Source organism: Mustela nivalis, assembly GCF_964662115.1.
Source record: "Mustela nivalis genome assembly, chromosome: 15".
NCBI lineage: Eukaryota > Metazoa > Chordata > Mammalia > Carnivora > Mustelidae > Mustela > Mustela nivalis.
In genome coordinates, this window is record NC_139034.1 from 83,998,552 (window position 1) to 84,024,186 (window position 25,635).

Here is a 25,635-nt window from a genome sequence, read left to right on the forward strand (position 1 = left end):
TGAATTTAAGACTTTACTTTATTCAGCAAAATCATTTATTTACACAATGGGCAATGCTGGTTTGATTTTGTCAATGAAATAAAAACAAACTGAACAGAGACAATACTGAACTGTATATATATTTTGTACCAGAGCTGACCAACTGTTTCCTTACCTGTATCAGGAACATCAAGAGCAACAGTATCACAAGGACACTGGTTTAACAATACACCACAGAGGTCCAGTAACACCCTGGGAGCGTCCAATGCAATTTCCAACTTTTTCTTTTTTTATAAATATATAAAAAAACAAAAAGTCAGCAAAACCAGCATTATGATGTAATAATAGACAGAGTATAACTCTGAAGTCAATGGGTCAGTAAAAACCTTATCAGACCATCCAGTTTACAAAGTGATCTGCTCTTCTTCAGACCACTAATACAGAATCCAAACAGATGAAAAATAGATCACTTTCTAGAAGACAACAATGATCTGATAAGGATCTGACTTAATGGAAGTTTAAGGGGGGGGGATAAAAAGGAATGCAGAGCATAGCCCCTATTAGAACAAGCTAACTTTTCCAGATTTTCCGAATTAAAAAAAAAAAACAAAACAAAACAAAAACAAAAAACAAAAAACAAAAACAAAAACAAAAAAAAAAAACCACTTCAACATGAAGCTACCATACAAAGTTTTTCCATTTTTCTTTGTAAAAAGTTCAGTTTGCGATTTAATCCTGGGTTTTTAGTGAGAAGGACAGTTTGGGCCTGGACTTCCCCTTGCCCAGGATAATTTTTTGTTCTTCTTTTTGCTGACGTTGTCGCTCTTGTTCTAGTTTCATCCTTTCCTCATGAATCTTTCTTTGTTCTTCAACAATTCTCAACTGCTCTTCAGCCTGAAAGTAAAAAGTAAACATCAGAACCTTCTGTGAATTTGTCTTCTAATAGTAATACTGGGAGACCATGTGACCGCTTACAAACAACAGTATATTGAATAAAACCCTCCTAAGGTCACACACAAAGTGATCAAGGAAAAAACAACGAGGAATTAGAAAAGAACTTCTTATTAATTCTGCCTACATTTTCCGATTTTGTTATGAAAAATCAGAAAAAAAAGCACTTACCTATTTTGAAAATGGCAATTTCAAAATCATGTTTTAAGATCAGCATAGATTTTGTCCTACTGACACTTTCAGTGCATCAGATGAAGAGATTTTCAATCATGAATAAAGGCACAGATTTACCCAAAGAGCAGGTCATCTATCAATTACTACAGATTTATCATTAGAAAGACATAGAAGAGTTTAAAGAGAAAAATCTCTACTGGGGCTACAAAACATTATCAATATACAGCCAAGAAATACTAAGGACCCCTTTCTCTGGAGAGAAAAAACTTCAAGACCCTTTTCACCTAGGTGACTACAAAATGCTTTTTTTCCCTTTCAAGTGGACACTGGCATAATTAACTTCTGCAGGGCTTCAACTCCTTCAGTCTTCCACAACCAACTCTCTTCCTGTGCTGTATTGTATACACATTTCCCGTCGTCACCAAAAAAAAAAAGTTCAGGCAATTCTCCTTCTCCCTCCTCATCAAGTCTCTCCCTGCTGCCCCCACCAACCCCCACACCCACAGCCTTATTTCTCACCCCTCCCATCTCAAGGAACATTAAGGCAACATGTGCTGGTGATTCCCGATGTCAGAAACGGTGTGGGGGGGGTATGTGTGAGGAGGGGGGCGGGGTGGCTCCTGGCTTCTAGTGGGCAGAGGACAGGCATGCTATTAAATATCTGACAATGCACAAGTCACCCCCCCCACTGCCGCCGCCGCCAACAAGGAATTATCTAACCCTAAATGTTAACAGGCCTAAGGTTGAGAAAACCTGCTCTAATTTGGGGTTTTAAACCTCAGGAAAATCACTATCTGACCTTCAATTTAAAAACATTCACTGCATCCTCTGAATGCTTTCCTATTCCCAAAGTCCGATTTTAAAGTCATTGCTTCCATCTCCACTATTCTACTAAAATGGTTTTCTAGACGGTCAGAACTACAATGCTTAATGACCTCTTTATTCATTCTTCTGTTCATTTGAACTTAGGTCTTTCAAAAATTTTCTCCCCTCCCACGTTAACACGAAACACTGGTGACTCAAAACATTAAGGCTCTCCACCTGTTCACTCGTGTTTATCTGCACTGATAGACTTTTTGTTTAGAAATACTAACATTCAATGTGACTGCATTACAGGCTTTATGGCAGAGGACAGGAAAGGTGACGGACTCTGGTATGCAACAAAAAATGTTTACAAAAAAACAAACCAAAAACCTGACTTTTATATACAAACGTAACACAAAGAGGTCTGTTTTACTTTAAGATGGTGAGGATGTAGACAAAAAGATAGACAGTAAGGCAAAAATCCACTGTAACCAAGTAAAGGTCAGAGATAAATTTAGATCCAAGTTTTGTTTTTTGTTTTTTTGGTTTTTTTTAAAGATTTTATTTATTTATTTGATAGACAGAGATCACAAGTAGGCAGAGAGACAGGCAGAGAGACAGGAGGAAGCAGGCTCTCCAAGGAGCAGAGAGCCCGATGCGGGGCTCGATCCCAGGACCCTGGGATCATGACCTGAGCCGAAGCCACCCAGGCGCCCCAAGATCCAAGTTTTTAAAAAACTGGGAATGTGGTCAGCTGGCAAGATGGAAAACCCAACAGACAGATGAAATAGATCTTCCATCTCTCAGATCTTGTCCCTAAGCTACAGCTGGCTAATAGGCGTAGCTACTGGACACACATCAGGGAGACCTCTGGGAACCTTCAAAGTTCAACATGTCCAAGATTCAAATCCCCCAAACCTAACCACAGAATAAATTAGCCCTTTCTATGACCTTCCCTACCACCACGCATATTCTGCAGCTGTCTTCTGTCTCCTCCCTCCACACGGACACGAGCAAACAGCCAACCCGTCGGTTATCACCTCCTTCATGCTCTCTCTTCCGCGGTGACGTCTCACCTGCAGCTCCATGTGCACCGCCACCGCACCAGCGCGGGGCCCCACCTCCTTCAGACACTTCACGGGATTTCTGTGTTCCCAGTCTCCTCATCCACCCTACAGAATATGCTACCAAGTCTCACCGTTTTGGAACATCATTTTGTTCCTCCATGCCCTCAAGCTTCCAGCGACTTCCACCATGTGCAATATATGGACTAACTTCCCAAACGAGCAAACTATTTAAGACTTTCTATAATCTGGCTCTCACTGTATATACACTACACACTGTTCTTTCTCGAATCATGCTCGGTTTCTATCTTGCCTCCCCTCTCCTCTGCTCGTGCATTCCTCCCCCCTACCAAAGCCTTACCTGTACACCCACTTCAAACCACCACTCTGGCGCTTAGACTTCCACTGATTATTACAAGAGAAAAGAATTAACTGCCTTTGATCATCTTTAGGAATTCATATGCCAATTCCTTTATCCACTTGTAACAAATCATCAGACATTTGGGTAAGAGTTTGGCAAAGTGCGATTAAATCAAGGTAAAGAATCTTCACTGTGTGTGTCCATGTGCCTGAGAAACCCTTATGACTATTAACACTGAGATTCACTCTTCCCTACTCTTCCAACTCAGCCCTTAGAAAAGCAGGTTAGAACCTTGAGAAGGATCTGAACATCACACCTAACCCTTAAGAGAAATCTAAAATTACTATCACACTGACAAATTCCAGAGATACACACTGCTATCTCATGAAGAGTACTTGGGCACTACTTACCAAAGCTCTATCTTCATAATGCTTTTACCCAGTAAATGAATTTCCCGGAATAGATCCTATAAATAACACTTGCATACATGCAAAATTGAACAACGTTTTTTTAAAGCAATGTAGCTTTCAAAAGACTGGAAACACCCAAATATTCCCCAACATGGGACTTCTACTAAACTATGGAAAAATCTATACAGTAGAATACCGTGTAGTTAAACACAACAAAAAATAGGAATCACTACATACTGAAATGGAAAAATCCCCAAGTTACACTGTTAAGAAAAACAAAGTCCCAAACAGTCTATATATAGTATACTATTTCTCTGCAAAAAGGGGAGAATAAAAATACGTGTATTTATATCTGCTAAAATATGCATTTTAAACTCTAAAAAAGACAAAAAACATAACTGAATATACCCTTTAGACATGGTAATGAAAAGTAGGTGGATGGGGAAAAAGATATAACCTCTTATTTTTCTGAAAAATTAATTTGAATGATGTGATCCCATGACCTAAATTAAAAACAAGCAAGATTTTTAAAGCAAAGTCATTTCCTTCATTGATAGGAAATACTAATTCTATACTGAAATTAACTTTAGGTTGGGTAAAGAAAAAACAAGTTTCAATTTCAGTGACGTCTACAAATACAGGAGATAAAAGAGTGTGAGTGTGTGTGTGTGTGTGTGTGTGTGTGGAAGGGGTGCCAGAATTTCTCTGGTTCTCCCTTAGTGTTAAGCATATAGTGCCTATTCTAAGTACCTGATAATGAAATGATTTTTAAAAATGAAGAGAGCAGGTGAATATATCCCATCTTTATGTATAAATATTTGTATTCTGTTCCATTACAGCTTTAAACGAAGCATAAATGCTATTCAATTACACCACAGCAAAGACAGACTAGCTAAGCAAAACCCAAAGCCTATTTTAATATAGTGCTTTCTCAAATGATGAAAATCCGTCTGTGAGGTCTGAACCTACACCTTCTCTGCTAAGTATTCTTCTAAACCTGAGCCTCCCTCTGTAATCTGACCTGCCATTTCCTTCCTGATGACCCCACTTGCGAAACATGCACTCCTCCTCCTCTAGCCTTCGGTTGTTTCGAACGTATGCAAAAGCAAGCACTATGCCGGGGTGGGGTAATGTGTATGGGTACGCATGCAGACGGACAATACTAAGCTCTGTTACATGGATTCCATGATGGACATCACGGAGGCCCAAGAAAAAGCTAACATCCACCATACCAGAGCCACGAAATTAGGGTAGGCCTTCCTACACCATGAGTCCAGAGCCCTCACAAAGGTGGCCTTCAACCTTGCACCTCCATTCCGAAGAGTGACTGGTGAGATGAAATACCTGAGAGCAAAACAGACCATTCTAGCAGGAGGACCTATTTACTCTCCCAGTACCTTTTGCCCCACTCCCCCTTTACCCAGAGGGCCCAGTGCCTTTATTAAAATTACTCATTTCTGGGGCACCTGGGTGTCTCAGTTGGTTAAGTGTCTGTTTGCCTGACTCAGGGGTCATGATTCCAGGGTCCTGGCATTAAGCCTGCATTAGGGTGCCCGCTCAGAGAGGAGCCTGCTTCTCCCTTTCCTCCCCACTTGTGCTCTCTCTCTCACCATCTGTCTCTCTCAAAAAAAATAAATGAAATCTTTAAAAAAATTATTCTTTCCTAAGCCTTTTCCTTCTCACATGTTCTAGAATACTGTGCATCAAGGTGATCCTTAGCAGCAGTTTCTCTCAGTAAATAAGGATGTGGAAATCTACCCTCTATTCAAAATACATATGAAATTTTATAAAGTTTTAAAAATACAAAGAGAAGTATTTGGTATCAGAAGGAATTACAAAAACGATAGGAAAGAATGAAAAGTATTCCAATTAGGAAATCCTGCCGCTACACAGAAATAGTAGTGGGTTTCTACATTTTAACCTTCCCAGACACATACCTATTCCACTCCGCCGTTTATAATTCTAGGATTCATCCTCCCCTCTAGAACAAGAGTAATGTATATCCCACTTCAGGTAAGCAATGAAAAAATATTAAAAAGAAATTTGATATAATTAATTCTGACCCTTAGCAAACTACAGATCAGTAGAATGTTCTAAACTTATTAATATACAAGGTTAAAAAAGTAACACACAAAAGGATTAAAAAAAGCAATCCCTACCCATGGCAACTTGGTTATTCTGACAATTAACTCTTACAGTACATACTGTCATTATAAGATAGTAGCTACCATCTAAAAAGAATGCCTATCACCAGCCACTCTTCCTAGCCCCTTTCCTTCTCAATTTAATTGCCCAGTTATTAAATATGTTTACAATCTTAAATATATTTTTGGAACTTCAACTCAGTGTGACATCTCCTGAGATTGAGTATTACCTGATGCGGAGACAACGGCTTCAAGAAGGAAAGGACAAGGAATGGACAACTGAGGTTGACACGGGACCCTCGGTACAAGAATCCCTGTCCTCCAGAGGTCTGGAGACAGCTCTGGAAAACTGCCAGAAGAGCAATCTCAAACCTTCAGGATTTTATCATTTATGTCCTAAAATTTCACAAAAAATGATCTCATCCAGATGCGGCTCTTTTAATCTTCTATACCCTCAATTCTCTTTCAACTCAGTTCTTCCGTTTGTCTTGGTCGTTCTTTCGCTTTTGTGGAAGTTTCTGAAGTGCTTGCTGACACTTGGCTGTCAGCAAGATGACATCTTCTCTGGTTCTTCTATCAGATTTTCTCCCCTTCCTTTTTCCTCCACTTCCTCCTTCCTCCTCCTCTCACTGTATCACTCACCAAGTTCATTCTCTCTTTGGTTCCTACAGCCACCTTACCAATCAAGCCCCATCTTCGGATGGGTTTTTCAGTGGGTTTCTGGTTGACAATGTCTTTCAAGCCACCCTATACGATGCTAATACACTAACATCCAAAAGTTTTAAAAAAATTGTTGCCGAAAATACATTAAGGTAACCTTAAATGAGCTTTTCATCGTATCAACTAGAAACATGCCTCTCACTGACTACACATCCTTCCATAACTCCCCCCATTTCATTTCAAATTAAAATAGTTTTTAAAAGATTTTATTTGAGGAGAGAAAGAGAGAGAGAGAGCACAGGCACACAAGCAGGGGGAGCAGCAGGGGTAGAAGGAGAAGCAGACTCCCCACTGAGCAGGAAGCCTGACACAGGGTTCGGTTCCATGAACCCAGAATCCTAATCTGAGTTAGAGGCAGAAGCTTAACTGACTTGAGCCACCACCCTCACATTAAAATATTTATCCTTTTTTAAAAAGATTTTATTTATTTATTTGACAGTCAGAAATCACAAGCAGGCAGAGAGAAAAGGGGAAGCAGGCTCCCTGCTGAGCAGAGAGCCCGATGTGGGGCTCAATCCCAGGACCCTGAGATCATGACCTGAGGCAGAGGCTTAACCCACTGAACCACCCCGGCGCCCAAATTAAAATATCTGATTGACATTTACATTTGATGCCATGCCATATTTGCCTGTTTCTTACAATGTGTAAATACATCAATATTAACTGTCCTAAATACTGTGCTTTTAACTTTTCTATGCTCACTGTAGTAAAGAAGGTCCGTTCTCTTTCCGATCGTATTAGTTTCCTGTAGCCACTGTAACAAAGCTGCACAAACTGGATACCTTAAGAGAACAGAAATTTATTCCAGAGGCAAATAAGTCCCGAATCATTATTACTGGAACAAAATCAGGGTGTTGACAGGGCCACCTTCCTCCTGCAGGTTCCCGGAGGGAATGCGCTCCTCGCCTCTCTGAACTTCTAGCGGCTGCCAGGACTTCCTGGCTTGCCGCATGTATCGCTCCAGTCTTCAAGACCAGCATCTTCACATCTCTCTCTGTTCTGTGCTCATGTCACTTTCCCTGTACGGAAGTCTACTGGGAATCTTAACAGTCTTTTCATCACTGTGTCCTCCTGTCCCTTTCAGTCCAAGCTGGCAGCGTTTCTGCTGATACAGCAACCCTGAAAACACTGTGGATCTCCCACATCTGGCAGGCCATTAGACAAGAGGCTCCTCAACGATCTTTCCTAGATAAATCTCATTTACTCGTGGCATTTGCTAAAGTGGCTGAGGGAACCTATGAGTCACATGCATAATCTCTTCAGCCCTTGCAAATGGCTGTCCAGTCATAATCTTGGTCTTCTTTCCAGAGTTTTTCTAACAGTAATAACCAACTTTAGCATCTTTTGTGATCTAGATAGGTTGAAATTTCCTCCAAACATCAAGTGCTCTTTCCTTTTTAATTTATCAGTTTATTTATCTATTTATCTCCTTGAGTTTTACTATCAACTACCAGAGGAAAGCAGGCTGTACGCAACACTTTACTTAGAGTATATATGTAAGTATATATATATATATTTACTTAGAAATACCTTCAGTTAAATATCCAATTTCAACCCTTACAAGCTCCACCTTCCACACAGCTGTAGGGCACAGTTCAGCTGGGTTTTCCACCAGTAGACAATGAGGACCTCCCTTCCCTTCTAGCGTCCAGTAACATCTTCATTTGTTGTCTAAGCCCTTACCAGAAGCACCTTTGAAGTCCGTATTTCTACCGACAGTATTTTTTAAGGCAGTCTAGGTATTTTCTATCATATGCCTCAGAACTCTTCCAACCTCTGTCCAACTTCGAAACCACTTCCAGATTTTTAGGCAACCAATTTCCACAAACTATGTAGCTTAAAACAATATAAAATTATTCTGGAGGCTAGAAATTCAAAATCTGGACCACTGGTCCAAACTCTGAAGTGTCAACAGGAGGCTTGTGGGGAAAGCCTATTGCTTGCTTCTTCCAGCTCCTGGTTGCTGCCTGGATTCCTTGTCTTCTGACCACATCACTCCAATCCTCAAGGCCAGAATCTTCAAATCTCTCTCTGCTCTGTCTTTAGCCTTCTCCTTTGTATGCACAGTGTGGTAAAAAAATCTCCTTCTGCCTTCTTCTTGTAACGATACATATGATGGCATTAAGAGCACGGTGGATGATGTGGGATTAACTCAAGATCTTTAACTTGATCATAATTGCAAAGACCCTTTTTTGGGGCCACATTAGGTAACATTCACAGATTTCAGAGATCAGGACATAATAACACATGGGTTTTTTGTTGGTGGGGGGGTTATTTTCCAGAGAAATTTCTAAATTGCAAAGTGAGATCTACCTTAAGTTGGTGGAACACTTTTCACATATAATCAACTTCTACAGATGGTCCTATTTTTTTTCATTTCTCAAAGCAATGATGAACATGGTATATCCCCTATTTTGCAAGTGGGTAAGGAGAAAACTATTTTCATTATTAAGGAGCAAAAATAAACTATAGACTTATGATTTGCATATATTTTAAAACTTCGAGGGCATGTGGATGGCTCAGTCAGTTAAGTGTCCAACTCTTGGTTTCAGCTCAAGTCATGCTCTCAAGGTCACCAAATCGAGCCCCCATTAGGCTCTTGTGCTCAGCATGGAGTCTGCTGGGGATTCTCTCTCCCTGTCCCTCCAGCCTGTGCACTCATACTCTCTCTCTCTCCCTCAAATAAATAAATCTTAAAAAAATAAGAATCAAAAGTTCCCAGTTAAAATTAATTTTATATCATCATAACATAGTAATTTTTATAACTGTATTAGAAATTGTCAGTCTCTTATTATAGTTCAAGTATTCACATGCAAAGTAACCAGGTTCCATTTTACTACCATCTTCCTTCACCAGTGAATAACCTGAAGGCCATTTTCTACTGATACAGCCTCTGGAAATGACATTTAATTCCAAGCAACTCCTATCACTTTTCTTAGTCTGTTTCCCTTTCTGGGTAAGTAAGATTCCTACACATTTCAAAATAATACCTGGGCTTTTCCCGGACACATCACAAAAAATGTGTATGGAAAAGAGGAGCAAAAAAATTTTTAGGTATCATTTTTAACATTTCTTCAAAAAGTTTAAATTCTCCCTTGTATTAACAAGGGCCTTTCAAATATTTGAAGATAGTTATGTACTGCCAATACTAAGCCAGAACTAGAAACCAATCTGCCAAAAGGCCAAATCCAGTCAAGCCAAACCACGTGTAAATTAATTCTTGTTTGATGTTATGAATAAAACGTGTCTGTTGAGTAAATATTCTTTTGCCTCCTACTGAACCAATAAAATCAAGCATCCTGACAAACAATTTGGAATGTGCACAAAAACTACCCTCGGTCTGGAACACCTCATAAAAATTTTACATACGGGGGGCACCTGGGTGGCTCAGTCGGGTTAAACGTCAGCCTTCGGCTCAGGTCATGATCTCAGGTCCCGGGATGCAGTTCTACACTGGGCTCCCTGCTCACAAGGATCCTGCTTCTCTATCTCCTCCCCGCCCACACTCTTTCTCAAATAAATAAAATTCAAAAAATAAATAAATAAATAAATAAATAAAAAAGAAAGAAAAGAATTTCACATACAAGAGAGCCCATGTGGCTAAGCTAACGCAGTCCTCATTACCGTCATTACTGCAATCAATGTGAACATTTGTCACAAGGACCTACTTATAAGTCCATTGAAGAGTGGTTTATATTTACTTTCGTAATTATTTTTATGTGATCATGAAAGTGATGTATGTTAGTTGTATAAAATATAGGAACTGGAGAAAAGTATACAGTTACATATAAGTCTCACAATAGAGACTACTAAGCATTTTGGCATATTTTTCCATCTACTAAACTGCGCAAGTATACTTTTCAAATTAGCAAGATCATGTATACATAATTTTGTTTTTAGCCTTTTGCCCTGTATTACCAAATACTTTTAGACTACTGAAAAGCCAACTATAAGCACAGGTTATACTTCATCTATAAACCTGCAAAATTTTCACTATTCTAAATAACATGGTGAGAATTTTTTTCTGTATTACCTTATTTGCATCTGATGCAGTTTTCACAAGATAAATTCTCAGAAAAAGATTTAAGGTTGCTGATATTTACTGATTCAGTCCTATTTTCTAAAATGGCTATGGGCCATTACACACTCCCTCCATCACCATAGAAAAGGTCTCTTTATACCTTATTCTTGCCAAAACTTGGTGCTAATGAGGAAAAAAAAAAGTCCTTTCTATTGGTATTTACTTATACAGAAAAAGAAAAGCGTGTGTGTGTGGCGGGGGGAGTCACTTCTTAGTTTTCCTACAGAAGCTGGGATACTGGGATGTATTTTCAAGAACTGATTGCAGCACTCTTCATTCTACTTGTGTAAATTCTCATGTATATCTTTCACTTTTTCCATGCGGGAGTCAGTCTTCTTTACTGACGTGTAAGAAATTGTTGCATTATTCTTTCATGGTTATGTTGTTTAAGAAATCTCCCCCAGGGTACTATCTTTTCCAACCTGTCTTTAATCTACTTTCAGACAGCGTCTACCATTACTTATCCCACAAACTTCTTACTCCACAGAAATTTGGTTTACCACCATAGCTATTACTGCGCCTAGCCCACCATCCTCGGAGAGCCCACACACTCTTGCCTTTAATTCCACAAAATCCCCAAAAGGCCTCTGCCAGGCTTCATTTCCTCACACTCCTGCACCCACTGTAAATTCGATTCCTCACAGGCCACTGAGGTTGGGCTCATGGGTGTTTTTTCCAGGAGGTTCCCAGGCCACCCTGAGGCAATTACGCCAATTACCACACATCCCACTACCAAATACTTTCCTATTACTTTTAACTTTTCTTGGGATTGTCCCTGTCTCCACCATTAATACAGTAAATACTTCAAGAGAACTTAAGTTCTTGTCCATTTTTATTTCCAAATTGCCTTTTAGACATAGTAACTTCTCAGTACAGATTATGTGAATAGTTAAGCTTGACTACTGCCTCTTCCTCCCTTGCCCTCTAAAAGTAAGAATGCATCACTCTCTTCTCCTCATACAATGAAGCGGTCCACATTTCTAGCATAATTATGATGTCACAAAGCAAACGGAACTGCTGGTGCGACAAGATAAACGAGCACTACTGACATAACCAGGACAAGTCCCATGCTACCTACAACACTAGCACACTCTCCTTCCTTTCTTAAATACCTACTCTTCTAATGGAACATTCAATATAGACCATGTAATATTTCCTAATAAATTGGTAAAAAGATAAAAACAAACTTGCTCAAAATCGAGATAAGGAATGAACAAAAACTAAAGAAATCTCCATATGTGCCTGGCGTCTTTATGCAGCAACATTTCCTTGCCTTCTCCAACACAAAGGATGCTCCACTTTCCCTGCAAGCCTATGACTCACTGCCAACAGAACCAAGTAAAAATTAATTTTGTCCAACGTGGACAATAATTTCTTAAACTTCAACTTTATAATATATAGGAAATATATGAGTTCTGTCCAAATCCTTACCAAATATTCTCAAATTCAAGCTTCGTTTCTCCAAGATATCTTTTCACTAAAGTCTACGGATAACATGCAGTCAAAATAATGTCACTATATAACCTATTCTATCAAGCTCAAACGTTCTAGAACACCACTAGTCTAAGTACAGCTCATGAATCAGCAACAGTCTGCAAACTATAATGGATCTATAACAAGATATGTAGAAACCAGAAGTGTTTAAGAAGCTTTTATAGCCACTTGACCTCATTTTTCTAGTAACTTATCTTAATTATATTTTGCAAAGTAGAGGTCTGAGACAAATTAGGATTAAAAGACAAGAACAAAAATTGGCCAATTACTACCACTTGCGAAGAAGCACTGCTCTAGAGTAAGCTTGCTAATCTTTTCCCAGTAATGACATACAGAAGTCATATTTTTAATTTTAAGATCCATGTAGGTAAACAAAGAAAGCTGCCAAAAGGAACATAAAGAGCCCAACCAAGTTCCCCTAGGCACCAGACAGCCCAGATCAGAAGGGATCTCGGCAGGACCTAACAAGTTGAGGAGCTCTGCTCTGTAGGTCACTGGCATTCCAGGAGACCCAAAAACTGAACTCACCAGGCTAACGAATTTTTTATCACACTCTAAGGGGAATTCTGTTCCACCTGCTTGGCAATTCTGATTCACCATGTTAAATAACAACTATACTGTTCCTCCTTTCTGGAAATATCCGTGCCTTAAAAACCACTCTGTATTTACCTTTCAAGTTCAACCTTCCAAACTCAAATTAAGGTTCCTTCTTTCCACCTTCCTTCCTTCCTACCGACACTGAGCTTTTCTTCTCATACAGCATTACTAAAAAAGGTATTATCACAGACTAACTGATGATCATGTAGTGATATATCTTATAATTACTCCTCATCCATTCACAGTGCATCACCATTCACAGGGCTTTTGCTACCTTAAGAGGTTTTAAGGTATTTTCATGCCAGCCTTTTTAACAGCCAGGACAGCAGTATTAGCGAAGAATCCGTAGTGTCATCATGCTAAGTTGCTTCGGTATTTCCAGTACTGGCTTTTCTCTGGGGTATGCTATCTTTTAAAACCTTATGCTTTAGAATTAATTGCTCCATAGTTTTAAGTTTATGTAAAAAGTTACCGCATCAACTATAGGACACATTACTTACGGTCCTTCTCCTTCACCCCTACTCTCCTTGGGATTCAGTGTCAATTAATGACTTAGCCCAACTCAGATCTTTTTCAGTGCCTTTATCAAGTCACTAGAATTTCTTTTTTTCTAAATCATTCACCTGGTGCTTACAACTTGCTCCCCACCCCCAAGTCAACAGTATGACTTGGCAGCAAATGTCTCTTACAACTATTAGTCTCAACACATTTCTAACTAGACAAAACTTCTGAAGATGTCTAGAACCAAGACTACCTCCTGGGCCATGTCTCTAGTCCTGGGCACTCGACAGCACTCATCCCCTATTCACCCTAAGATTACTTCCATCTCTGACTTACATTCTTACTGTGAAAGAGAATTCCTATATGCTACCTTCAAGGGAAAAAGAAATTTTTCCTTCCAAAGCCCATTCTCCTTTTGTTTTTTGGCTTCCTTATATCCACAGTCCTTTAATTCTAGCTTACTTTATCATACAGAGACTGCTTCAAAGTATATACTCTTAAATGGAAAAACCTAGGACATCAAAATTTTTGTTTTACTTTTTCACTCCACTTCAAATACTAGTCTGTGCTAAAAACAAAAAAGAAACCAAAAACTCAGAAGGCACTAAAAAACAGAACTGAGAGGAAAAAAACAGATTAGTTCTTTTTCTATTTTTTAAAAAACTACCTCAATATTCTTATATTGGCTTCTTTATTAAAATGTTTAAATTGCTCTGAATCACCTTTTATATTCCCAGGTTATAATTACCTCAGTCTCCATATTCCTTGCTAGATTGTAACTTGGAATAGGAAAAGAGCTTATTAGTCTGATACACTTACTACCAAACAAATGCTACCTACTTTACCTAGTAAACAGGGTAACTAATGTGAAGTGAAATGCTGCATTTTAGTTTAAATACTTCCAAAACCTTTGTTGTTATTGTTTAGGCGTAAATGTAAAAGAAAAACTTTGGAGTGGGGTTAGTCCAAATCTCCCAGAAAACCGGTCTTAAACCACTGCAAATCTTAGAATTTTCTCCATATATAGAATTTCTGGATAGCCCCAGTTAAGATTCCTCTGGAAGACACTTACTAAAATCTAGTCAACCATTCCGGCTCTTGCCTCAAATCCCTGAAAAGGGCCCTGAAAACTCCAAGAAATATGTCAGTCATAGAGCACAAATCATCCCATAAAATCTGAAAAAATAGAGCAAATATAAAATACTTTTCATGTATGCTTCATACATACCAGTTTGGCTTGTGCTTCTGCAATTTTTCGATTATTCTCTTCCAGTATTCGCTCTAGCTCCTCACGTTTTGCACGTTCTTCCTCCTAAAGGGGAGGACATGTTAAGATGTTAGAAAAACAAAATGTTTATTTTTACTGATAAATATTTACTAATCTTCCTCTGAACTTTTTTGATCTGACTTAGAGGGTAGCTATATAGCTACCTTCTGTCTGACAAATGATAAACTGTGCAGCCACTAAAATTTGTTGCTAGCACGAAATTTAAATCATCCCTCCCAGTCCAAACAGCAACCGACTAAACCCTCCCTAATGACAGTTTCCTGGCAATTATTACTAATACTTTAATATCACACAAATCAACAAGGACAACTACAAAACTGGATAGTATTTACCAAATTAAAAAAATAATATATAAAATATAAATAAAGTGAATATTTGTCTCACCAATTATGTATACCTACGTATTCTTTACCTATACTCCTTTAATCAGCATTAAAAGTTGAATATTTACTGTCTTGTCCAGTGTCCTGCAGAGTGTGCTCCTCGGCTGCCATACGCGCCAGCTTCCTCTTTAAAATGATTTGTACTGTTAGCTTGGCAATACCTGCATCAGCAGCTCAACCATTTATAAAGAAACAACATACAAGGAAGGCTGAGCTGAGGAATGCAGATGTTTATGGTAAGAAGGAACAAAAAATGTAATTCATCATTCCTAAGGCAAACAATTAATAAGAAAAATACATTTACTGTTAGTGAAAAATACAAATGGTAATCCATACTTCATGGAACTAAGGGCTCTTCCATGGGGAAAATGGACTTAACATTCAGATGTTGACAATTTCTAAAGGCAGCTTATCTTGTCATCTACAGTCTGAACTGAGATTCAGGAATCCAGGGGGTGCATGGTCCGGAAATAAAATTCTGTAATTTATTTTTTATTGGAGAATTTAATGAGATTTTATAATGCAAACTATATGAAGATTGCTTGATGGTTTGGGCAGTGCTCAGATCACAGCATACATATTCAAATGATTTTAATATTTGGAAAGACTGTCAGAGGGTTGTGTCCGTGTTAAAAAAAAATTGTTAATATGAAACAAAAAGCAAACGAAGAGAAAAAAATCTTCCTATGATTAATAACTCGCTACAAGATAGCACCATTACTCCAAAATTATCTTCATTATCAAAAGCACTGATATAAATAAAATTTCATACATTCAATTGCACAGTCTGTGATAGCTACCAAATACAGACACATGTATCTACTTAAAGACAGCACAAGGGAAAATGCATTTGAAAAGCTAAGCTTACTGGAAAATAAGAGAGATTTAATACGATGCCAACTTGTCCACCATAAGGCCAAGATTAACAATGATAGGAGACACATATTTTGAGTCAAACATTTAAGTTCAAGAAAAGAGAACTACAGGATTTTCTATGGCATACACCAATGGAATTCATATTCATTATGCAAACTACGTCAAGGGACACTCAGGGCCGTGAAGTAATTTGCCTTAAGTGTTTCAGTGACTTTCAACAAGTTTTAGGAACCTGGAGTAATCAGTGCAAATAAGCCATAAAGCTTCAGTAGCAAATTACTGTCTCACAGAAAGACATTTTCAACTTCTGCTCCAGCTGCTGATAAAACAAATCATGTGTTTAGCTTGACTCCAGACAAGGACAACCTGTTCCTTCATAACTCTCTAGAGAAAAAAAGGAGTTGTTAGTAGATACTAAAAAAGTGGATGAATAATCTGGACATTTTTCCTAAAAAGATTCTTTGAAACACATTAGGAAAATGGAGGGCCTTATGATCAGAGTGCCAGAATTAGTCCATTGTGTTGAAGCAGGATTTAGGGTAGGGGGTGAGGGATAAAAGGACAAAAAGAAGAGCAAGAAAACCTATGTATCAAAAGCAGGTGCTGTCACTCAATGTCGGGCCCTGCTCTCTGTAATCTGACTGAAGGCAAACCGCCTCTCACAGTCTAGGCAGTAAGAATGATACACAGAGAAGAAGAATACACATCCACAGGCGGATTTTCACCTTTTCCCTTTACCACTCCCTGTCTCCCTCCGCCCTCCCAAAAAAGAATGTAAGTCCTGCAGCCATGGCAAAAGTTTCAAACACTTCTCAAATATGTAAGTCAGTTTCATTAAATCAAAAAGTATCCTTGAATATGTTTTATGAAAATAACTTTTAAATATCAGTCAGCACTTCTGAATAAGGCTAAAAAATTAACTTTCGCAGCAATGTTAAGTTTAGATGAGAAAGGAATTAGTCTGTATTCCATCTCTTTCTGAACTGAGCAGGAGGCACACCCAACACTGAAAGTTTTGCCATGGACTGTCTCTACTTTCCAAACGACCGAGCGTTACCTCTCTGGCTTTTTGGGCTGCAAGCTCAGCTTGTCTCTGTCGCTCGAGTTCTTCGAGCAACTGCTTTTCCATGATGCGCTTGGCTTCCTCCACCCTTCGGAGAACTTCTCGCTCAATTTCATCCTTCCTTTTCTCCAATTCTTCCTCTACCCTTTTTGCCACTAATTCTTCCACTCTTCGTGCTGTTTCTTCCTCGATGAGTTTTTCTTCTATTTCCTGCTGCCGACTGGCAAACAAAGGAAAAAACAATGACTCAGATAATATAAGTCAACCTAACAAAACAAGATATAAATCTGTCAAACACACAGCCTAATTTTAAAATTTTATAATTCATTTTCATGCAACATTCAAGGAAATAGAAGATACCCAAATTAAGGGATATAGAAATTCAAGTAAGTATGAAGTATTTCTGTTTTCTATCACTTTCTAAGTACAAAATGACTGGTATGTATATAAAAGGAGCTTAGTTCATTAGTTTTCATTTAGAAACTTACAGTAAATCTGAAACAAGAATCTACTTTTTTGGTATCAACTTCATAATGAAAAGACAAGCTGTTGTTAAGTGTACAGACTTGCTCATTTGCCAATGCACTCGGTCTAAGGGTTAAGCTACAGAAATCAAAAGAAAGTACTATGTAGCAAGCTATTCAGACAAAGTTCACCCCTCTCCCCCACTTCCACTAGCAAAATCAAAATAAATACAGACTAAAAAAGATTCGGACTGCTAAGGCAATGTAGTGTTAACTTTTACTGAAAATGCAGGCCAACTTAATTCAGGTCCTGAACCTAAACACCTTTTACTGTACCTTTTCTTTCTTTGGTTAATTGATTTTTCAATTAAAAGCTCTTCAAGAGATGGGAAAGTGGGTGAAAATACATTGTCAGTTCTAATAAAAAGTTCAATGAAGCATGATACTGTTTTAATTATTTTAATCACATTTAGAGATTATGAAAACAACTTAATTACTCAAAACGAAATTCTGCACTGAAAATACTGACATTTACCAAGGCACTACAGGGTAAACCATGCACATTTTATACCACTGATACCCAATATGATAGCTCCTTGGTCACATGTGCTTAGTCTGAACTGAAGATCAGTATGAAGAAAATGTATAAGAAATCTAATAGCTATTTGTATTTGGTTACATGTTAAAATAACAACATCTTAAAAACTGAGAATATATTAAAATTAATTTCACTGGTTTCTTTTTAATGTGGCTACTGGAAATTCTTAAGTTACAGATGTAGCTCACATTGTATTTTCTATTAAACTGCACTAGATGAGACAATAATTTGTGTTAAATTAATAAATTCAGAGGCTCTGGAAGTATATCTAAATCCCAAGAAGACAATTTGTTATTAGTAATGCTTTCAACTTTCTCACAACCCACAAAATTAAATACAACTGTAACCTTTGTATCTTTTGATGACTCATAAATATGTATGAGCCAGTCATTCAATTTACGTGTTTAGTAAAGACTTTATAGCATCTAAGTGACCTTTAAACACCCAAATCCACTTCAACTAAACTCTATTTTGGGGGGTTGATGCCAATTTGATTCAAGTGCTTTCATTCTCAACTTCTGTTATTCTCAGTGATACCATATTAATACCAGTGTATCTCTAACATTCTGATTCATTTCAGTTCCTGCATTTATAATCTGTTTTTCTGTCAAGGAGATAGTAGCTACTTGAAAAAATACAATTTTAGGTTGTAGATATATGCAATACCCATTCTGAAGACTCTGTTGCTTGTTTCTTAAATATTTCCTCCCAACACTAAATTACTGATTTTTATCTAAAAAGATACGAAAGCCTAATATGTAACTATGCTCCTTTTCCTTTTGAACTTCCAAAAAAATACAGTTTAAGGTAGTTTCAAGGAGCCTTTATTTATAGCAGCTCAATAAAAGAGAAAGCTAGCTACTCCCAACACTAAAATGAATTGCTAGAAATATCTAAAGGAAATGAGGCAGTGATTTCAGAAGAAATTAAACTACATTTCAAATATAAAGATTCTGGCTTCTCTACTTCATCCAAAGAGAGAAATATGAGCTGAAATAAGTAAACCTGATAATTGCTGAACAGGAATGATGGGCACATTGGGGTTATAATATTCTCTCTACTTTTGTATATATCTCTAAGTTCACATAATACAAAGTTTTAGATGTATATAGGACTCCCACAAACATACTTTCTTTGCTAGTTGGTTCTTATGGTATTAGTAAATGTAAAGAAGTCTAAGAAGAAATTTTATTTTAAAATGTCAAAAATGGTACAATTCAACTCTTAAGGACAATGTCAAACAGTTTCAACTAAAACTTTCAATATAAGGTAAAAGGAGAGCGAAGAGCAGAGAAGGCTTTAGGGTAGATTATCATCAGAAAAACTGCCAAACAACTTAGGAATTTGGTAAAGATGGAAGACACTTGATACATATTCAGGGTTTTTCAAGCAGTCCCTAGGTAACAGCAGTAGCACAACGGCTAATGGGGCCACATTTCCAGAGTTGGTCAGTAAGGAGAAAAAAGACTAAATAAATTAATTCAGTTTATTACTTACTGCAAAAGTCAGATCAGCACCGTGTGAGCTCTCTCTCTGGTCCCACTCATGGACACCAAACCCGAGGGGCCAGATGACCACAAAAGTGGGGAGCAGTGGGGAGCTCTGCTGCTAAGGAGTCCATCTAAGGACAGCGCAGTAGTTTTATAGCCTGAGGGAGGGCAAGGGGAAAGTCCCAACCTCCAAGGAGCCGGGGAGGATGATGAGAAATGGCCCAGTGGAGTTTCTCACCAGGCTCCTTATCTCCCTTTTCTTCCTAGAGGAACCACAGGACATAACCACCATGACTGTAATTAAGCCCTTCTGCTGGGTTCCACGTGGAGACAGGCAAGGTCAGGGCGCCACAGCAAAACTGCTCCCCTGCAAGTTTATCAAGAATGGGATTTTCTGTTGTTGCTGTTATTCTCAGTACAGTTAAAATTACCATTTCAGTAATCAGAAAAAAAATTCACAGAAATTTTTCAGTTTCTGCCCTGAAAAGTATTGCTTCAATTCCCCTCTCCCCTCCCTTAAGTAAAAAAACAAACAAACAAAAAATGTATAACTGAATTAAAAATGAGCCTGTCATTACTGATGAAAAATGTATTATCATAATCAATGATAAAGTAGCTCTGAGACTCATTCTCATAAGAGATCCTGAAGCTTTCTTGGAAAAAAACACTTGTTCATAAGTACTTCACAGAGTATCATTTAGTGTCACTCACTGCCCACCCGCTGCTGCGAACCTTCCTCACAGGAACTGTCTGTCACTCTCTTGATGGTTAGGGTCCCTAAGCTTTTCCTCAGGCTCCTCTGCTGAATATATTCCCCGACTGAGAATTTGTACCACTGATGAAGCTTCCGTTTTCAATGGAACTAGTATATAAAACATTAGGCACCCATTTTCTCCATGCTTTCAGAAATTTAAACACACCAGTCACAACCAATTTAAAATGTCAACTATTAAAACAGCAAGGGCCAGGCAATACAGTACGGAGTATGACTTTGTATACAGAAACTGGCCATATTATTATTTTAAATATAATATACATAGAAATATTTTTCAACACAGACTCAACCCTAGGAGCTTACTTCTAGGAAGTGCTTCATAACATCAGCAAACAGCAGTAATTCGGTATTGACATGGGACCAAATACTGTGCCAACAGCTTTATACACCATGTCATCGATTACATCTCTGATGGTTCCTCAGGCAAAGAACAATTTCTTAGCTGGGCTCCAGCTCACAGCATTTTGCTGAGATGACTCCCAACCTAGGTGGACTCTAAAGCTCATCATCTCAAGCACCACACTACCCTACACTGTTTCTCCAGGACAAAAGTGAAAGGCAAAAGCATACGGGAAGATGTAACTACCAAATTGGTTGTTTAAAATTTTTTTATCAACATCAACTAGATCTTATGCCCTAATACTTTGTCTTAGAGCCCTAACTTCCCCGAAAGGCACAGTTCCACATACTGAATTTGCACATAAAAGCTGCTCTTTGCTCTCAAGATGAGCTCTTCAAGTATTCTGAGAATCACTCGTATAGATCCCAGTTCAGTTTAGATACTTTAATTTAGAAGGCTCTTAATCTGTCATGCAGTTGAACATTAAGCATAATCAAACATAGATTATCACAGGCTACAGTAAATTATTATACCATTAACATTTACTGATTTGCTCCAAGTCATTTACAGCCACCCGTGTTTTTCAACATGCACAGTTAATACAACAGTCATAAAGCTTCTCAAAAGAATACATTAGAAATGGCTGGTACACAGGAGAGAGGTAGAACTTTTGAACTCAATTTTGAAACATGTGAATTAGCTATTCAAAAATGAGGAAAAAAAAGGTTTAATGCTTAAGGTCTACCTTTCACAGTATTAATGTAACTCATAACTTCCTAAATTTACCAGGCTCGATTTGGTTCCATGTACATAAATTTTATGACCCAACATTATTTACTGATACCCACTGTACGCCAAGTACGTCAATACTGCAAATGCAGTATTTTTCTGATCTTCATAATAAGCAAGACCTGTATCTCTGTTTCAGGAAAAAGAAATCAAGTTCACAGATGATTTATTCAAGGTCTCACGACTAAAAAGAGCAAAGCAATTTGGTTTCCAGTATTACCAAACTTTCTAATTGGTTAAGCCCTACAGAATAATCTAATTTTGCTGTCTGGCGGTCTCTCATCTAACACTGCATTGCTTCAAGCACACGGACACGGTGCATTCTCCTGACATCCCTTCTCTGCTTCCAGGAAGCACTTGTCTTCCTCCAACAAACATTCCCTAAGGTTCTTTCAGTCCTCTGAACCAGCTGCTCTTTTGCCTCCATGCTCTTCCTGGGTCATTTCATCTCCTCCCCAACATTTCTCCCAGGCCTCAGTCTCCCGTATCAACCAGAGACAACCTCACCATATCCAGACGTAAGAGCCCACAGTGCAAGTGACAAATGGAAGCTCCCCTTGATTTTTCCTTGTCTTCCATCCACCGGGTTTCTGACATTTTAACCGTCTGCCACACAGTTACTTAGACATTTGGTAGCTGAGGTGCAACAGCCACAATAGAAACACGAGAGCCAACATTCATGTTTTATTTCCCGTATGTTCCAATCCAGTTTTATTTGCACTAAGTGTTTCTTAAATCTGTCCCTCTTTTCCATTCCAATAACCACCACCTCACTACATCTATGTGGCTTTACTGCAACTAGTTATCAATCCTACAGCATTTCGTGCAGGTTTTTGGGGGAGAAAAAAAAAGCCCACACTGTTCACCTCCTGAAAACTTTTCAGGTTTCTAGGATGAAATCCAAGCTCCTTAGTATTAGGCACACAAGACACTTCTCGTAATTCCCAGCCACTATGTACCTCCCCAGTCACTCCATGATTTTAGTCCTTACACACCTTGCTCCACTCGACGTTCACTGTTCAACCGCTCTTTAGGGCCATTCCCCTCTCTCCCCTCCTTCACTCGACCATGAGTGGAGGGGACTCCACTTTGGCCCACAGGAACCTTCCTGTGCCTCGCCTGACAGTCTCTCTTATTTTCTCTTCATCTACCACCCACCATGCTTAGAAGGTGCCTACCTATCCATCATCTCTCTTTTTATGATCACATGATGATCACTGAATTTACCACACTGCATTATAATGTAGCTACTTCTAAATCTTTAAAGCTTTTTGGACAGGGATCAATTATCTTTATATTAACAACACCTAGGATAGTATCTGGCACTTATTAAATACTCAATAAATTGTTAGCTGAATCATGAGCTAATCTACAGAGACTTGTAGACCTACAACTACTTATGCCCATTTTCATGGCTCCAAAACCTAGGTCTTCCCATTGTTCCCTCTGTTATTTCCAAGACATTACACCAAATTAAGGAGTACCTGCTGCATGGCGCAGAGGAATTCAGAGTATAGATGTCTGCTAGCTCTCCTCCCTTCATAAATGCTAATGGCAGTTTGTTCCTTCTGTCAACTTGGAACTATACAGCTGCCCAATTTTCTCATGTAATCCCTGTATTTTGTCTCTACTATTCATGTGTAGCTTGCTAAACACTTCTAATTATTCTTTGCATACCAGGTTTCTTTCATTTTTCCCACAAGTCTTAGCTTTCTAGTGAATGGCAAATCATTTCTCTTTGGACATCTGTTTTCAAATGGAAAAATTATCTCAGAGATGTCTTCAGTAATCTTTCAGATGTTCATCTGCTGACATTTGAGAGCTGCATTTTTACAGCGAAGGATCTTGTTCCAGACCAAAAAACCTGGATTCTATACAATCAAGGTTGTGAAACAATTACTTGTATTTGGTTTTCATATACAGATACATATATCAACAGTTCTACATAAAGAGAAAAAGGTATGCAGCAAAATAACTCTCCTGGTACTGCTTCCTCTGTAGTATTATTAGTGTTCCAGTCCTATGCCTCTTAACTTTGCTTCTCAGAAACACTCTGCTGGGGACGCCTGGGTGGCTCAGTGGGTTAAACCGCTGCCTTCAGCTCAGGTCATGATCCCGGGGTCCTGGGAATGAGTCGCAAATTGGGCTCCTTGCTCTGTGGGGAGCCTGCCTCTCTGCCTGCCTGTGTGCTTTCTCTCTTTCTGACAAATAAACAAAATCTAAAAAAAAAAAAGAAAAGAAAAGAAAAGAAAAAGAAAAGAAAGAAACACTGCTAGAAAATTTACATAATACAAACCCAAACATATAAAAATTTAAAATCCCTAGGGGCGCCTGGGTGGCTCAGTGGGTTAAAGCCTCTGCCTTTGGCACAGGTCTTGATCCCAGGGTCCTGGGATGGAGCCCCGCATAGGGCTCTCTGTTCAGCGGGGAGCCTGCTTCCCTCTCTCTCTCTCTGCCTGCCTCTCCGTCTACTTGGGATCCCTGCCTGTCAAATAAATAAATAAAATCTTAAAAAAAAATCTTTTTTTTAAATTTAAAATCCCTAGACAACTCAGTACACATGTATCTGTCCCAGGAAGATCCTAAATTCAGTTAACTTTCCTGCTTCATGTGCACTTTTCTACACATGAATTCAAGAACTGAAGAAGACGGTTGGTTAAAGAGGGAAAGTTTGCAAACTAACTTTGGGAAATGAATACCCAGAGAATCAAAGGACCATGGTCTTAAACCAAAACAAAACGCCGCATTTTAAAACCAAAAGATCAGTTTGGAATTATTTGCACCTACTCTTGGGTCTAAAAATACCCGAGATGACTCTTTCAAAAATACTTTTACCCAAACTATATTTCAAGCTGGGAACCTTACCGTGACGCTGATTTAAATTAAGTTCTATATGTGAGCAATGTGAAAGCAAAAGCAAATACGCAAGTGCCTTTTAAATAAAAGTATACTAAAAAGGAAAGCGAACAGCAGGATTGCACTTAAGTTTGCCACAAAGGATTATAAAGCAACGTAAATAAGAAGTGTAAGGACGCGAGTGAGTCCTGATTGGGACGGGGGTTAAGCAGGTGCATTCAAGTGTCGAAACTCCTCGGACTTGTGTCTCGAGTGTGTGCATTTTGTTTCTGCAGCTCACGAAATGACAAACACCCAGCAGGTTCGAAGGAAAAAAAAAAGAAACGCAGGCGCGACCATCTTTAACAGAAGGAGTGCGCTAACGGAAAAGGCATCTGGGGGTGTCCTGCGGGAGCCCCTGGCGCCTTATTCCCGCGCAAGCCGGGTCCCACACGGAGGCTTCGGCGCGAGAGCGCTGGGGCCGGCGGCGACCTGCTCCCGCGGGCGCACTCCTGCCCGCGCCGCACCGGCCGGCCGCGGGGCTCCGCACGCCGCCTCAGGCGCGCACCCCCGCCCTCCCCGGCCCGAGCCGCGCTCGCACCGCACTCCCGGCTCCACCCCTGCTTCCGGCACTCGGCTCCTCTCGCGCCAAAATCGCGTTCCCCGCTCCGAGCCCGCCCTGCGCAAGCCCCGCCGTGCTCCTCCCCGGCCGCCTCGTGCGCCCGAGCTGCCCGCGGCCTCCCGCCCGGCCGCGGGGCCCCCTCCGGGCGGGTTCCGGCGACCCCGCCGCCCGCCGGCCCGCCGCCCCCACCCCCGGCCGCCCCTCCCCTCCCCCCGCGGGCGCTCACATTTTTCGCTGCCGCTCGAACTCCGCTTTCTTCTCCTCCTCCTCCCGCTTCTGCTTCTCGTCCAGGCTGCTGCGCTTGCTCACCGTGCGCCCGAAGATGTCGATGCGGTCGGGCGGGGACGAGGCGCGCTCCCGGTCCCGCTCGCGCCGGGACACGGCCGTGTTGGTGGAGCGCGAGCGGGACCGCGACTCCCGCCGCCGGTTTCGCTTGCTCTCCCGGGATTTGGAGCGCTTCCGCACGCGCTCCTTGTCCCGGGACCGCGACCGCGAGCGGCTCCGCTTCTTGTTGTGTTTGCTGCTCTTGGTGTGTTTGGAGCGGGACGAGCTCCGGCTCCGAGACCGGCCCATCCTTCCGGGCGACGCTGTGACTAACCGCTGGCCTCGGGCCCCGCACGCGTCCCACCGCCCTCGCTTCCGCCTCCGGACGCCGGCTGGCCGTGCTGTCGAGACCGGGGGAAGGAGAGCTGTCAGCCAGCTCACTTTATATCGCTCGCTTAGGTCGACGGCCGCCACGAAGGCCGCCTCCAACGACAAGGCCGCAACGCCAGGAGTTGCAAAGATGGCAGCCGCGGCAGCACCGGCCGCCCTCCCCACAATGCCCCGCGCG

General features: G+C 40.1%; 1 protein-coding gene across 2 annotated transcripts; it reads right to left on the reverse strand.

Annotated features, from left to right (window-relative positions):
- On the reverse strand, nucleotides 1-25,635 carry ARGLU1 (arginine and glutamate rich 1). 2 transcript variants are annotated; one of them, XM_082700903.1, is made up of 4 exons: nucleotides 25,030-25,635; nucleotides 16,885-17,110; nucleotides 14,509-14,592; nucleotides 1-873 (listed from the first exon to the last, which is right to left on the reverse strand). In XM_082700903.1, exons 1-4 carry the CDS (start codon nucleotides 25,374-25,376, stop codon nucleotides 709-711), a joined length of 822 nt encoding a protein of 273 aa, XP_082557029.1. In that variant the 5' UTR covers nucleotides 25,377-25,635; the 3' UTR covers nucleotides 1-708. The 2 variants fall into 2 exon arrangements, 1 of the variants encoding a protein (XP_082557029.1); XR_014303326.1 differs by lacking the exon at nucleotides 1-873 and having other exon boundaries at nucleotides 14,532-14,592; nucleotides 15,020-17,110; nucleotides 25,030-25,618.

Bases quoted from the DNA above. Each gene is read 5' to 3' on its own strand.
- ARGLU1 (XM_082700903.1), bottom strand. From the start codon at position 25,376: ATGGGCCGGTCTCGGAGCCGGAGCTCGTCCCGCTCCAAACACACCAAG. The intron at 17,111-25,029 runs GTGAGCGCCCGC...TTTGTTTGCCAG, and splicing joins TTCGAGCGGCAGCGAAAAAT to TCGGCAGCAGGAAATAGAAG. The intron at 14,593-16,884 runs GTAACGCTCGGT...CCTCCCCTTTAG, and splicing joins CAGCCCAAAAAGCCAGAGAG to GAGGAAGAACGTGCAAAACG.